At 41.7% G+C, this 16990-nt stretch overlaps 1 protein-coding gene across 1 annotated transcript; it reads left to right on the top strand.

The window, feature by feature from the left end:
* The first annotated feature begins 507 nt into the window (after positions 1 to 507).
* Positions 508 to 1749, top strand: LOC148113810 (vomeronasal type-2 receptor 26-like). Its single transcript, XM_087894451.1, has one exon. It carries the CDS (start codon positions 838 to 840, stop codon positions 1747 to 1749), a length of 912 nt encoding a protein of 303 aa, XP_087750577.1. The 5' UTR covers positions 508 to 837.
* Positions 1750 to 16990: the final 15241 nt, after the last annotated feature.

The following is a 16990-nucleotide window of genomic DNA, read 5'->3' on the forward strand; positions in this document are numbered from 1 at the left end:
CTATGAGGATAAAAGGTTAGGGATAATTTAGATGGAAAATTATTGGAAAAGGCTGGATACTAAAGACCAGATACAACACTGAACTCTCAGATGACAACATTTAACACAAAAGATCTGGAGCATACATACCTATCAAACTTATTGAGAAAGCCAGATCTCACCTCTAATTTGGCCCAGTGACATTCAGGGATTTAATGGTGATAATCAGAAAATTGAATTGTATAGAGGCGTGATGGTGAACCTATGGCACGTGTGCCACAGGTGGCACGCAGAGCCCACTCTGTGGGCACGCCAGCTGTCACCCCAGCCCAGCTCCAGCTGATCTTTGGGTCTCTGCCGCACATGCAGGGAGGTGCAGGTTGGTGCAGGAAGCTTTCCAAGCCCAAAATGGGCCTCTTGCACCAACCTGGAAGCCAAAACGGGGTTCAGCTGGGGCTCATGCGCAGGGGACACATATATGCGTGGGGGCAGGGCACATGCATGGATGGGGCGCTTGTGCAGGGGGGGTGCTCACATTACATTTTGTGGGTTTGGGCACATGCTCATGCATTAAACACATGTGTGTGTGCACTTTGGGCACTCGGCACCAAAAAGGTTAACCATCACTGGTATAGAGTAAGCAACTAGGAGCCAGTATAGCTCAAGCAGAGTAATTGAACTAGGTGAGTTGAGTGCATATCCACTGCATTGCAAACCACTTATGCTTTTGAAATGGTCTTCAAGGGCAGCACCACATAAAGGGCATACCAGTAATCACATTGGGATCACATTAAGTCTACATAATACTGTAAAATTGGAGCACCCTGAAAATGAAATGATGACATAATGTTTCTATGAATGGTTTCTTTTTCAGACTTGGATGACTGTTTCCCTTGTCCAGAGGATCAATATCCAAACAAGGATAAGGATAGTTGCCTTCCAAAACGTACAATTTATTTAACTTATCAAGAACCTTTGGGGATTTCTTTGGTGGTGATTGCAATCTCCTTTTCTGTCATCTCAGCTGTGGTGCTCGGGATATTCCTTAAACATCAGGACACACCTATTGTGAAAGCCAATAATAGGAACCTCACTTATAGCCTTCTTGCTGCTCTCCTGCTCTCTTTCCTTTGCAGTTTGCTCTTCATTGGGCAACCTGACCAAGTCAAATGTCTCTTGAGACAAACTGCTTTTGGCATCATCTTCTCTGTAGCTCTTTCTTGTATATTGGGGAAAACAATCACAGTGGTCCTTGCTTTCATGGCCACCAAACCCGGATCCAAAATGAGAAAATGGGTGGGGAAAAGGCTGGCTATCTCTATTGTCCTATCTTGCTCCCTGACACAATTCTGCATTTGTGTGGTGTGGCTCACAATTTTTCCTCCCTTCCCAGATTCTGACATGCACTCCATGGCTGAAGAAATTGTTTTACAATGCAATGAAGGTTCAACCACCATGTTTTATACAGTGCTTGGCTTTCTGGGGTTCTTGACTGCTGTCAGTTTCACTGTGGCCTTCCTAGCCAGGAATTTGCCTGACACCTTTAATGAAGCCAAATTTATCACCTTCAGCATGTTGGTCTTTTGCAGTGTCTGGGTGTCGTTTGTTCCCACCTATTTGAGTACCAAGGGAAAATACATGGTGGCTGTAGAGATCTTCTCCATTTTGGCTTCAGCAGCTGGATTACTGGGGTGCATATTTTCCCCCAAATGCTTTATCATTGTTCTGAGACCTAATCTGAATAAGAAGGAGCAACTAATGAAAAAATGAAACTGATTATAACACCATGTCCCTTGAATGAAACCTAATTGATACATACAAAGCAATAATTGTAAATTCACTTCAGAACCTAAAAATGTTCCCTTAATCTATTTTTTAATGCTAGATAATGATTCTGAGCCCTAATCAGAATAGTAGGCAATAACTAATCAAGAGCAAGATAAAATATGCATGAATTGATTTAAATCCTGCAGCCTGTGAGCTTTTGTTGCCATTCCTTTTAAAAGTTCAAAAGACAGTTTTTTATATTTATTTGTTGAGGTCTAATCTTTATCTACTCCCACCATGATCCACACTTGACGTTTATCATTATGGCTAAAATAATTTTAAATTGCAGCAACAGACATGAAAAATTCTTGAACTCCTGGAATGCTCTACCCAACTCCGTTGTTACATCCTCAAACCCTCACAGCTTCAACCTTAAAGTGTCTACCATGGACCTCACCCCATTCCTAAGAGGTCCGTAAGGGGGGTTTGCATAAGCCCACCAATGTGCCTACCATCCCTGTCCTACTGTCCCCATTTATTTGTATTCATTTCCTTCGTTCATGTCCATGTTCATATTTATACCTTTTTTAAAAATATCAACTTTTTTATTTTTAAAACAAAAACAAAACAAAAAAACATTATCATTTCAAACAATTATAGACAGTATGTCGATTGGTGACATTTTTGTGCTCCTCCTCTTTTCACAGTATCACTAAACATCTCAACTTATTTCCATATACCTTTTTTCACTTATTTTATCTCAGCTTCCACTTATTTAAAATTATTAATAATTTCATAATTATCTCCAAGTTCTGTTGTCCATCCATTGATAAAATAAGTCCCATATCAAATAGTATTGCTTAACTTCCTGTTCTCTTATTTCTAATGTCAATTTGCTCATTTCAGCACATTCCATCATTTTCTTAATAATTTCTTCATCAATAGGTATCTTTTCTCCTTTCCAATTTTTGGCAAATACAATTCTAGCCGCTGTTAAAAGGTTCACAATTAAATATTGCAAGTCTTTGTTATATGTCTCTGGTAAGATCCCTAATAAAAATATCTTTGGTTTCAAGTCAATATGTCTCTTTATCATTTTTTCCAACCACGTGTGTATCTTAGTCCAATATCTCTTTGCTTCTGGGCATGTCCACCTCATGTGGTAATAGGATCCTGGAGTCTGGTGACTGTCAGCATTTCAATGCTGGCATAGACAGAGAGAGCAGAGGACAGTGAAAGATAAACTCTGAAACTTTTGCCTGCAAAATCCCTTTGAAGCCTGGTTGTCGTGGAGATTAATGGGGGGGGCACATTCCTGAGAAATGATGGGGAAAAGAAGTCTGAAGAATGACTTGGAAGACAGCCAATGAGAAGCAGAGACTTGGGGGTCGGAAAGGGAGGGATTGGGATGCAAAAGGTCAGTCTTGTCCGCGTGGAGTCATGATCCGGTGGCTGAGGTCAATTAAAGAAAGATTTCCTTAAAGATTGGCAGTTTGGAGATTCCTTTAATCTTGAGACAGTACCGCAGTCTGACAGAGACATTTCCAACACTTCTCCAATTTATTCTGGAACATCCTGGCTATCCTCGTCGGGGGTAGATGCCACCTGTAAAATATCTTATACAAATTCTCCTTATAGGCGGCAGACATTATCATTTTATAGTTATGTGACCACAATTTTTTCCATTTCTCTAAATCAATACCAAAGCCAAAATTGTTCCTCCAAGCTATCATTGATTCTTTAACTTGTTCATCTTCCAATTTTACCTCCAACAAGTATCCATACAACTTTTTAATTACATGGTCATCAGAACCAAATAAGATCTTATCCAAATTAGTCAAAGCATTATAAAAACCTTCTTGTTTGAGATCTTCTCGATATCTAGAAAATATTTGTATATATGAAAACCAATCCATCTTACATCCTTGTTCTTCTATTTCCTGCTTTAATTTGAGTTCACCCTTTTCATCCAATAATTCCCTATATCTAATAATTTGTTCCCTTCTAAATGTCACTGGATATGAAAAAGCTTCAATTGTAGATACCCAGACTGGAATCTTCAAATAGTGATATTTTTTGATCTTCTCCCAATTCAACGACAAGGCTTCCCGTAACTGTTATCTTCGAAAATATCCCTTTGCTTTAGTTCCTTTATACCATAAAAAGGCATGCCATCCCAACAATAAATTATGCCCCTCCAAGTTCAATAGTCTAGTATTTTTCAAAGATATCCATTCTTTAATCTACATTAAACTAGCTGCTTGATAATAAAGTTCAAAATTAGGTAGGCCAAAACCACCTCTCATTTTAGCATCTTTTAGCAGCTTAAATTTTATTCTAGCTTTCTTTCCCTGCCAAATGTATTTCAAAATCATTTTATTCAAATCTGCAAAAAAAACTTATCCAATTTAACTGGAATTGTCTGAAATAAACGCAGAATTCTAGGCAAAATATTCATCTTGATAGTTTCAATGCTACCAATCAAAGATAACTGCATATTTCCCCATTTCACCAAATCCTCTCCTATCTGTTGCTTAAGCTTATTATAATAATTTTCTTTAAGTGAGCTACACCTTGCTCTCAATTGTATCCCCAAATATTTTACCTTGTTTCTGACCTGCAACTTTGAGATCTCCATCAATTCTTCTTTCTGCTTTTTCAGCATATTTTTAGTCATTAACTTTGTCTTATCTTTATTAATTTTCAAATCAGCTATCTTCCCAAACTCTCCAATAATTTCTATCAGCTTACTTATCGATAGTAGTGGTTCTTCAATAATAAAGACCAGGTTATCTGAAAAAGCTTGCAATTTATATTCTTCTTTTCATATTTTCATACCTTTTATCTCTTTATCTTCTCTAATATTTCTATTTAAAATTCCAGCGTTAATATAAACGACAAAGGGGATAGTGGGCAGCCTTGTCTAGTGCCTTTTTCTATCTCAATAAGGTCAGTCAATTCTCCATTAATCATTACCTTTGCCATCTGTTTAGAATATATGGCTTCAATTGCCTGAAGAAATCTCTTCCATTTGAAGCATCATAAATCACCAGTTCACATTGTTGAAGGCTTTTTGTGCGTCTAGGAATACCAGGGCCATCTGTTTTTCAGGGTGTGCTTCATAATATTCTAAAGTATCCAAAATTGTTCTTATATTGTCTCTAATTTGTCTTTTTGACAGGAATCCATTTTGATCTGAGTGCATAAAATTATTCAAATATCTCTTGAGTCTTTCTGCTAGTATTGAAGCAAAAATTTTATAGTCTGAATTAATGATATAGGCCTATAATTTTTTATTTGTTGTGGGTCTGTGTCTTCTTTGTGAATCAGTGTAATATAAGCCTCAGTCCATGATTTAGGTATTTCCTTTTTTGTCATTACTTCATTCGTAACGTCCAGTAGCAGGAGACTTAGGGATTCTTGTAGCGTCCCATAGTATTCGACCAGCAGAATCCTGGTGCCTTCCCATTTTTCTGCTTCTTTTTTTTTATTATTGAAAAAGTTTTTCAAATACAAATTTTCCCCCCTCCTCCCTAACCCCCCTCCCCTCCCCCTGTGACTTCTTCATAATAAAACCCAAATTCATAACAGATTATATAATACTTTACCATCCCCTTACTCCATCCCCATATACTGACCCTTTATTTCTAATAAAATTATCATATCCCCCTTATACTATACATTTCAAAATGACATTCTACTATAACATTATATAATAACTCCTAATTTAGCATAATAATAAATCAAATCTTTTATGTATATTAATCTAACATTTCAAAACAACCTTCCGCTATAAAACTATATAATAAATCCTAATTTAACATTTATTTATTTTTTATTTTATATTGGATTTCTATACCGCCCTTCTCCCTAAGGACTCAGGGCGGTGTACAGCCAGATTAAAAAACATGCAGAACAAATATTAAAAACAATTAAAAGATATATAAATTTGGCCCAATTAAAACTCATTTACCAATTAAAAACGTTTAAAACATTTAAAAACAGTTAAAAATTTCATCTTAAGCCAGCCCGGCTTGTTTAAATAAATGGGTTTTAAGGGCGCGACGGAAGGCACTGAGGTCTTGGATTCTCCTTATCTCTGGGGGGAGCTGATTCCAGAGGGTAGGTGCCCCCACAGAGAAGGCCCTCCCCCTGGGGGTCACCAGCCTGCATTGTTTGGCTGATGGCACCCCGAGGAGGCCCTCTCTGTGGGAGCGCACGGGTCGCTGGGAGGTCGTCGGTAGCAGCAGGCGGTCTCGCAGATAGCTAGGCCCTATGCCATGGAGCGCTTTAAAGGTGATAACCAACACCTTGAAGCGCACCCGGAAGACAACTGGGAGCCAGTGCAGCTCGCGCAGGAGCGGTGTTACATGGGAGCGCCATGCTGCTCCCGTCACTACCCGCGCTGCTGCGTTCTGGACCAGCTGGAGCCTCCGGGTGCTCCTCAAGGGGAGCCCCATGTAGAGAGCGTTGCAGTAGTCAAGGCGAGAGGTGACGAGGGCATGAGTGACTGTGCACAGGGAATCCCGATCAAGAAAGGGCCGCAACTGGCGAATCAGGCGAACCTGACAAAAGGTCCCCCTGGTTACAGCCGTCAGATGTTCCTCCAAGGACAGCTGCATATCCAGGAGGACTCCCAGATTGCGAGCCCTCTCTGTGGGGGCCAATGACTCGCCCCCAATAGTCAGTGATGGAGTCAACTGACTATATCGGGATGCCGGGAGCCACAGCCACTCAGTCTTGGAAGGGTTGAGCTTGAGCCTGTTCCTCCCCATCCAGACCCGTACAGCCTCCAGGCACTGGGACATCACTTCAAGGGCATCGTTGGGGTGGCCTGGGGTGGAGATGTACAGCTGGGTGTCATCAGCGTACTGGTGGTATCTCACCCCAAAGCCACGGATGATCTCACCCAGCGGCTTCACATAAATGTTGAACAGAAGGGGCGAGAGGACCGATCCCTGCGGCACTCCACAAATGAGAGGCCTCGAGGTCGACCTCTGCCCCCCTGCCAACACAAACTGCGACCGGTCGGAGAGAAAGGAGGAGAACCACCGCAACACGGTGCCTCCCACCCCCAACTCTTCCAGCCGGTGCAGCATGATACCATGGTCGATGGTATCAAAAGCCGCTGAGAGGTCTAACAGGACCAGAACAGAGGAACAACCCCTGTCCCGAGCCCTCCAGAGATCATCAACCAACGCGACCAATGCCATTTCTGTGCTGTGCCCAGACCTGAAACCTGACTGGAACGGATCTAGATAAGATGTTTCCTCCAGGAATTGCGGAAACTGTCGTGCGACCACACTCTCAACAACCTTCGCCATAAAGCGAAGGTTGGAGACAGGACGATAGTTGGCCAATATTGCCGGATCCAGGGACGGCTTCTTGAGGAGAGGCCTCACCACCGCCTCTTTCAAGGCGGTGGGGAAGTAACCCTCACTCAACGAAGCGTTGATAACACCCTGGAGCCAGCCTCGTGTAACCTCCCGGGAAGCCAGTACCAACCAGGAGGGACACGGGTCCAGTAAACATGTGGCCGCACTAAGTCTCCCCAAAATCCTGTCCACATCATCAGGAGTCACAGCATCAAACTCCTCCCAGATAACATTCTCAAGACTATTCCTCGTCACCCTGCCCTGATCTACCCAGTCAGAGTCCAAATCCCCCCGGATCTGGGCGATTTTGTCATACAGGTATTGTCCGAAATCCTCCGCCCTGCCTTCTAAGGGATCCTCCCGCACTCCTGGATGGAGCAGGGCGCGGGTCACCCTAAACAGGGCAGCCGGACGATTCCCTGATGACGCAATAGAGGCGGAAAAGTAGTTAGACTTTGCCGTCTCTATCGCCACTAGGTAGGCCTTAATATGCGACCTTACCAGTGTTCGATCAGATTCAGCGAGACTGGCCCTCCAACCGCTCTCCAGGCGTCTTTTCCGGCGCTTCATTTCCCTCAGCTCCTCAGTAAACCAAGGAGCCGCACGGGATCGGCATCGGGTCAGAGGCCGCAAAGGCACAACTCGGTCCAAGGCCCCACCAGCCGCCCGATCCCAGGCGGCTACCAGGTCCTCGGCCGAGTCATGTGCTAGATCCTCAGGAAATGGCCCAAGCTCCGTCTGGAACCTATCAGGATCCATCAGGCGCCTGGGGCGGATCCATCTAATTGGATCCACCTCCCTGCGGCGAGGGGTCGCGGTTCGAAGATCTAGGCGAAGGAGTGAGTGGTCAGACCATGACAAGGGTTCCATGTCTATATCCCCTATAACAAGACCACTCAACCACTGGCCAGAGACAAAAATCAGATCCAGAGTGTGACCTCCCCTGTGAGTAGGGCCATGAACTAACTGGGTCAGGTCCATGGCCGTCATGGAAGCCATGAACTCCCGAGCCACCTCAGACGTTTCACCGACGGATGGCAAGTTGAAATCACCCATGACTAAAAGCCTGGGTGTATCTACTGCCACCGTGGCTATCACGTCGAGTAGCTCAGGTAGGGCTGTTGCCACGCGGCAGGGAGCCAGGTACGTAAGCAACAAGCCCATCTGAACCCCACGGCCCCACCTCACAAGGAGGGACTCACATCCGGCTATCTGAGGCACAGTGGTCTCCCTCGGACCCAGATCCTCGTTAATAATAACCGCCACCCCCCCGCCCCTCCCCTGAGCCCTCGGCTGATGGAATGCTCTGAAGCCTGGTGGGCACATTTCAACCAGAGGGACGCCACCCTCCGGGCCCAACCAGGTCTCCGTAATACCCGCCAGGTCCGCTCCTCCCTCTTGTATAAGATCGTGAATGAGGGGGGCCTTATTGACCACGGACCTGGCATTGCACAGCATCAGCCGAAGGCCCAGCTCCTGAGTATCTAAGCCACCTAGTATCCGAGCAGAGCCTTGGGGACCGGGGCAAGCAATTGCTCTCAGACAGCAAGTGCGAGCCCCCAGCACCTGATGTGGTCCCCTGCTCCCGCCATATCTGCCCCTCCCATTCACCGTGCCGATGGTACAGCCCTCATAGATATCGTCCCCCATCCCTTTCCCAATCCCTCGTCCGGTGCCCCCCGGATCGTTACCCTGTGCCGGGCACGGCTCTGACCCTGGTGGATTTCCCCCCCAATCCGCCTTAGTCGTCTTCCCAATATCTTTAAAAGAATAATTACAACCCCCTCCCCCAGAACCCCTTAAAATCTTTAAAAATTTCCCTAAAAAGCCCCATAAATTCTTCCTTGCTCCATGCCATCTCTCCGGACTCCAAAGTCCGTCATCGAGATAGGCCCTCGATAATGTGGGGGGCCAAATCTGCGAGAGGGGAGAATCTCGCAGGGCGAGGAGTTCCGACACCGAATACATATAGCTATCAAGGGGAAACAGTCCAAGGGTGGGGGACCACTGATGTTATAAGCGTAGGGAAAATTCCAGTCCATGGTTAGGCTGCCAAGCTCCACTGTCCTCTCACGACAGTGGCTAAGGAGGTGCATATCATTCGACCCCGAAAGTTTCCAGGGTGGCCGTCTCTCACCAGGCCAATCCATGGGGACTTTGATAGAAAGCTCAAGGGTGAGGATAGCCATATTCCGCCTCCTCAGCCCCATGTCCATAGAACCAGTATCCCTCCTGGGATTAGCAGCATCAGGGAATCCAATATCCAGCTCAAAGGAGGTTTAAGTTCGTAAATGTTCGTCAGAAAAGTTCTACATGGTAGGGAATCCAGACAGGCCAGATGGAAATGGGAAAAAATTAGGAGTAGTTCAGCAGGCCAAGATGGATGGGAAGCTATGATCGTCGTAGGCCAGTAGGCCAAAGCTCAGTCTGAAGGAAGGAGGGGGGGGATTCAAACCGCATAAGTTTGTAGTCATTTTCCAGCCCCAATAACCCTCAACCTTCCATTCTAGAGGGTAAAGCTCCCCAATTTCGTCCCCCCCCATCCAGCTCACCCTGGGGGGGGGGCTCTGGGTCTCCCTGGGGGTAACCCTTCCCTCAAGGGTCATATACTTTCCAGTCACCCCAAAATCAGACCTAAAACCGCTGCTGAAGAGTCCTGGGCCGTCTGTTTGGAAGTCTTTAGGCCCTTGGGAGCCGCCCCAACCTTAGGCGCCCCCGTCACGACCACCGCCGCGGCCTCCGCAGTCCCCATCGCCATCGTCGCCATCGGCCCCCCCACGGACGTCCCCAGCCGCCCCCTGCCTCCAAAGATCCACCTCGAGGCATCCAGGGGCGTGGGGAACCTCCGTAGGGGCCTCACAACGCCGACATGTATTCAGTTCATAGTCTACCCATTTCCTTCACCCTCATCGTTATATCTCTTAACTCAAATCTTTTACATATATTCATATCTAAACATAATATTCCTTTTCTTAAACTAAACAATCAATAAACTAACCTGTCTCCACCCACTTTCCTACAAGACTACCATACTTAATAAATCTTAATATCTTTATTCTTCTGCCCACTCCCCTAAAAAATATTCCCTTATGTAAATAAAATCCTCTTAAAAAGACTTTAGGCTTGTAATCCATATAATATCTTCTGTAATGTCTTTCAGCTGGATTGTAAACTCCATCACCCATGTTAGGGTAACATCACATCCTAATTCCAACAGTATGTTCGGTATCTTCAATTACCATCTGCCTCCATCAATAGCAAATATCTTCATAAAAAAAAAAAAAAAACAACCACCCGAGTGACTTTATATTTGTATTCCATATAGTGTCTGTAGAGGTGTCTTTTATCCAAATTATTAATTCCAACCACCGTAATAGGGTAACATTTTTCTGCTTCTTGATTGCCTCTGTTAGTTCCATCATCATTAAAGGCCCTTCCAACATTCCCCAACATCTTTGGAAATCTGTGGCAATTTTGCATTATGTAGATACTTTGCCACTTTTTCCTCCTCTATTATCTCTTTCTTATAAAGTTGTGTATAATATTCTTGTATTATTTTCTCCATCTCTTTATTTCCAAATTTACTTTGTCCTTGATCATCAATCAGTTGTATTATTTTTCTTGACTCTCTTTCCTTTTTCAGTTTATATACTAACCATCTTCCTGGTTTATTTGCATTTTCGAAGTAATTCTGTTTGACGTTTCTTATTTTTTGGGCTAATTCTTCCTTCTCCAGTAGGTCCATTTTATGCTTTATTATATCCATTTTAATTTTTACATCTTTCTTATTTGGATCTTTCTGGAGTTCCTTTTCATGTCCTTTTTAATCATCAGTTAATATTTTAAAGGCTTGTCGCTTCTTCACATTTCTTTTCCTTGTATAATCTATGATTAATCCTCTGGCATAGGCCTTCATTGTATCCCAACAATTTTGTGTCGATGTTTCTTCTTTCTTATTTTCTTTAAAGAAAAAGTCCAACTCTCTTTCCATTTTCTGTACAAAGTCTTTCTCTTTTAATATTGTATTATTTAAGGTCCATCTAGATCTTACTTTCCACCCTTTCCAAATGGCAGTCACGGGATTATGGTCCGCCCATAGATTTGTTTCTATTTTCGTTTGTTCTATATTCAAAGTCAAGTCCATTGTTGTCCATATCATATCTAATCTCGACCAAGATGAATGTCTATCGGAATAAAAAGTATATTGTCTATTTTTCCCAATTCTCTCCCTCCAAATATCTTTTAAGTTTATTTCTTCTATCATTTTGAAAAAGAATCTCGGTAATATCTTTCTATTATGTTTTGTTGTTTTGTACGTTTTGTAATCCAAATTTTCATCCACAATTCCATTAAAATCTCCCCTCATACAAATATTGTCGAGGGCCATTTCAATTATTTTTGTTATGTAGTTTTCTATAAAAGTCATGTTGATGGTTATTTGGAGCATATATTGCTACCAAGAGTAATTTTGTATTATTATCAATTATTTCCACCATCAAAATTCTACCTTCTGGATCTACATATTTCTGCTTTGCTGCTATTACATTTTTAATATATAAAGTGACTCCTCTTTTTTTATTTTGTGACAAGGATAAAAAAGTTTCCCTGAGTTTTGGTTGAATCAATAATTGCTCATGTGGTTTTTTTAATATTTACTTCCTGTAAACAAATTATATCAAATTTTAATTTTTCTAGTTTATGAAATACTTTCTTTCTTTTATTGGCCGAATTAAGTCCATTTACATTTATTGAAATTAATTTTCTTTCTTCCATATTCATACTTTATACGTAGGCTTTGTTGTTCTAATTGATCTAACTTCACGCTGTTCCTTATATTCCACAACCCCGCAAACAGCACCTTCTGTTGATTTAAGCATTGCCAATTCTTCTTCTGTAAATTTTATTGGAGCTACTGTAGGTTGAGTTTCTACTTCCATTTCTGCTTCTTTCCCTTTAAGGAATTCATCATAAAAAGCTCTCGCTTTATCAATCGTGTTCAGCCTATATCTTTGAAGTTGCCATGTTAAACCTAATCCTTCTGGAATTAACCATCTACAGTTAACTCCTTTTTGCCTCAAGTTTTTAGTCAGGAATTGATAACCTCTTCTCAAATCTCTCACTTTTCTTGGAATTTGTTTCAGAACTGTCACTTCTTTCCCCTATATTTCAGAGTCTTTTCTCGGGCTGCCTGGAGAATTTGTGCTTTAATCAATTTCTTAGTAAATCTTATATGTACTTCTCTTGGCAGTTTATTATGCACTGCGTATCTTGTGTAGACTCAATAAAACTCATTGACCCCCTCCATCATCTTCTCTTTAGTGACTTCTAATGCCTCAGCCAAAATTCCATTCATAATATCCACTAGATTTTCCCCTTTTTCTTCTTCAACATTTTGGAATCTTAAATAAAATTCTGCTTTGTCCATTTCCCATCCAATTAAGCCAGTTGTTTCTAGTTCAACCTCTCCCAGTCTATTCTCTATTTCCTTCATTTTTTCTTCTTTTTGGTCATCTTTTTCTTCTAATTTTGCCAATCTTTCTTCATATTTTGACATTGTTGTTGAATATTAACCACCTTTTCATCTGTCTTGAGCAGTTGTTGTTCCATTCTCTGAACTTTTTCATCTGTCTTCAATAATTGTTGTTCCATCCTTTGAAGCGTTCGTATGATCGTTTGTGTCAATGATTATTTCTCTTTCTCTTGCTGTTTCATTGCCTGGATAGTACGTTGGCCTCCAGATGGTGAAGAAGATGGTGTAGTTGCTGCAGCTCCCACTGTCGCTACTTTTCTGCTCATTTTGTTCAATTTTCAACCAAAACCACTTTCAAAAGACAAAAAAAGGTATAAATTTAAAAAGTCCAAGTAGAAAAAGGGAGATAATCCAAGATGGGTAAAAATAAAAGGAAAAAAAAATAAAAGTAACAAGTAAAAAAAGAAATATATTTCTTCAGGTTCTTCCAAAACCCTAAGTCTTAGGATATTAACAAAAGGGAAAATATAAAAAAACAAAACAAAACAAAAACAAAAACAAAAGAGAAGTCTTCAGGCTCTTGAGTGCCTTAATCCAATGGTATTATGTAAAATTCTGAAATCTAAAATGTTAAATTAAAAGGAAAATGCAAGGGAAAAAAGAAAAAGAAAGAAAAAATATAAGTAATCCTTCAAACTCCTTTAAATCCAGAGAGCATACAGAGAGTGATTTTTTCCTTTATTCAAACCATAAACAACAACAAAAAGAGAAAAGAAATGGCTGCTCAAAAGAGATCAAAAGCCTTCTAGTATATTTCCTGGCTCCTTCTTCAATTGAATCTAACGAGAGCACCTGTGTAAACAACTTCAGTTGCTCTCCACTCTTATCACTCAATCCAGACCCTCTTTGTTTATTATAGCTACAAGTCTCTTTTTTCTGCTACTTAAATATAGAAACAAAGTTTCTTCTCCAGCAGATGGCAGCAAATGTTAGCAATACACACTCTCCTGTCTCTCTTATTCTTTTAAAAATTCTTTTCATTTAAAATTAATCAAAAATTGCCTAAAAAAGAAAGGCTCCAGTCCAGATAGTCCAATCAATATCAATCTTAAAAAAGACAAATTTTAAACAGTTCCATGTTCTCTTTTCTTCTTCGGTCCAGTTTAAATCAGTAATAAAAGTAAAGCAATTTCCAAGCTTTTAAATTATATATTTGGGTAAAAAAAATTAATCCCACTTAAAGTTCGCCGCTTCTCATCATTTGCTCTCAATCTCCATATCATTTATCACTTAGGGTGCTCTTTGTATTGTTTTTAAAAAAAGTAAGATCTCTCACCGATCTGTTCTTGTCATTCCTCTTTCCTCCTTCCTGAAACTGTCACAGCCTCAGCAGTTTAATGGCTGCTGCCCCATCACTGGAAAAAGGGCTTTCCTGGATCGACCAGGGATTTTGCGGTGTCCCTGGGATTGACAGGATGTGCCCTCCACTACCAAGTCAAAACAAGACTGTGGGGTCTGGGATGGACCGTCCAATGGGGGGGGGGCTTTTGGCGGAATTTCTGGAGCACCAGAAATTCTTGCTCGTATCGCTGCGACATCAGTTTCCGGTTCCCTACCTGTTATCTTGTACATGTTTGACAAACTAATAAAATAGTTATTGTTACTATTGAAAAAAATATATCCCAAGAACCATTTCTTATATTAATCAGATAGTATTACAAGAGGAAACAGCATCCGAACTTCAAAGGTCTATGGGAACAGCCAAGAATTCATGGCTTTCCTGAATTCCAAAAGGGTTGGGGCCATAAAATCTCCAGGCAATGTTGTTCCATACATGGAAGAAAATATTTGGAAAAGCCTATCCTTTGCATCCTGGTTAATACATTCCCTAAGAAAAGGTGCACACAAGAAACATATTCCTCCAGATCTCATAGGCAAGGCAGACATAATTAGAAAAAGGGGGTCCATAGTTACCATATTCTGTGCCCTGCTTAGCTTGAAGGGCATGTTCTGTCCCTGTCCCCACACACACACAAACAGCCAGCCAGGGGTTAAAGAAGTACTCACACAAGGTTCGTTATCAGGAATTTGACAGCAATATGATAACCGTCTGCCAAGTGCTTTACTACAAGAAGAGGGAGTGTTCCTCCACCAGATAACACTAACGAATACACACAGTTTTCAAAACAGTCCAGCTCAAACATGAAACCTTCAGCAGATCAGGCGTTGTACAAAGTGACTAGCCAGAAGTTAGCTTTGTCCGTCACAGAGTCTAAATGGCCACCACACTCTCTTATATAGCCTGTGGGGTGTGGTCCAGTGACTCAGCTTAATCCCTGGCATGCCTCCTCATCTGCTACAAACGTTTATCTCGCCTTCGTTGGCGTGGATCCAGGAACGACTTATCACCCCCATCGCTGTCATCAGAGACACCTGGCTCCTGGTCAATCTCCTCTCCCTCAGCAGACACCTGAGGCATTGCCAGAGAGGAGGAGCCTGGAGAGGGAGGCCTGGCCGGCTCCTCTCCTTCATGTTCGGAGCCTTCTTCCTCCGATAAGATAGGCTTGGAGGACGGAGCCACAACAGAGCGACATCCAACTTGAATTACAACTATTGTATTAGACATAACCCATGTACCATACTTTTCAGAGTATAAGACACACTCCCCCCCCCAAAATAGGGTGGAAATATTGGTGCATCTTATACACCGAATACAGCCAATTTTGGTCTCCCAAAACCCTGCCCCGCGTGTCCCGTTTTAGCCAAAAAAGGCTCATTTTTTCCCCAAAAAATAGGGCCTGCAGAGGGTTTGGGAGACCTGCAGAGTGCTCACGGGGGCTGGGAAGGGCACAAACACAACACGAGGTTTTGGGAGGTTAAAAACGGGTCAGTTTTTTAAAAAAATTGGGCATTTTTGCTCTCCCCAGTCCCCAGGAGAACTCTGCAGGCCTCCCAAAGCCTCCACAGGCCCCATTTTTGTGAAAAACTGGGATGCACAGAAGGTTTGGAGAGGCCTGCAGAGTGCTCCTGGGGCCGAAGAGAGCAAAAACTTTTTTTTTTCTTGTTTACCTCTTCAAAATCATGATGTGTCTTATACTCTGATGCATCTTATAGTGCGAAAAATATGGTAGCTCTTGAAATAGTTCTGTTATATTAATTAAAAACATGAGATTGTTTAGCAATTCTGTATTTCTGTATCTTTATTTCTTCTCTTTTTACCCTAATCCAAATGGACAATGATACCTTATTAAGGACATGCAACTGTTCATGTAATTTTTACCTCAATAGTTGTTACCTCACATCTCTCTCTGTCTCTGTCTCTCTCTCTCTCTGTCTGTCTCTCTCTCTCTCACACACACACACACATTTTTTTGAAAGAAGACACAACAATCCTTCGGTCCTATACAAATAGATACTTGGAGGGAAGGAACAATCCCTATGATATCATATGGCCATTGGGTATGTCATGACATCATTCTGCAAATACTGCAAACTTTGGCAAGTTTGATTTATGATATGATGGACAATGATTCTGGTGCATAATTTACTCTTGCTTTATGACACCATAGCAGATAAAGTGGTATATCTCTTTTGCTTTGCACAAAGATTCCCTTGAAAGGAAGACAAGTCAGGAAGCTAGACAGTACTGAGAAAGTAAATAATAATAATAATAATAATAATAATAATAATAATAATAATAATAATAATAATACAGACAAACCTTGTGGCTGAAGGGTGGTTTCAATGTCCAGGAAATTTTATTCTCCATAAACTTTCCTTTCTTGATGATCACAACATATAGATAGTTTTTTTTTTCCCATGTCAGAAGCACTGAAGTGCTTCCATGGTGAAAGGATCAGCCGGCAATATCGCCATTGTCTGGGGAACACTCAGTTGGGGGCCCCTTTCAAGTCCTCAATAGGTTTCCCACTGAAATGGTACTCATCTATCTATTCATGGCCATCTGCTTTCAAACTGTTGTGTCAGCAGGAGATGGAAGAAGTGATGAGACCCCATCTCCTCTGCAACATGTGGCAGTAACCTGATCTTGAATGTGAGTTTGCTGATCATCAAACTAGCACCCTAACCAAGCTCAATGGTGATCGAAGATTTAGATGATTAGATTAGATTAGATTAGATTAGATTAGATTAGATTAGATTAGATTAGATTAGATTCCTGCTCTTTTTGGAAAGCCTAAATACATCTTAACTCATTGACTAATATAATCACTTCAGCTTTTACTACCTTCTTTCAAGCTCTTGGGGCAGCTGTGTACTGGAGTGATATTTTTCAAATGAGTAGTCAGCAAACATATTTTAGTTTCTTTATGACAAATGTAAGAGATTCAAGTACTTGGGATGTATTATCTTGAGCTATGAATTTTGGGATAAAGAAATT

Source organism: Pantherophis guttatus, chromosome 4 (assembly GCF_059756535.1).
Source record: "Pantherophis guttatus breed Tessera chromosome 4, ASM5975653v1, whole genome shotgun sequence".
NCBI lineage: Eukaryota > Metazoa > Chordata > Lepidosauria > Squamata > Colubridae > Pantherophis > Pantherophis guttatus.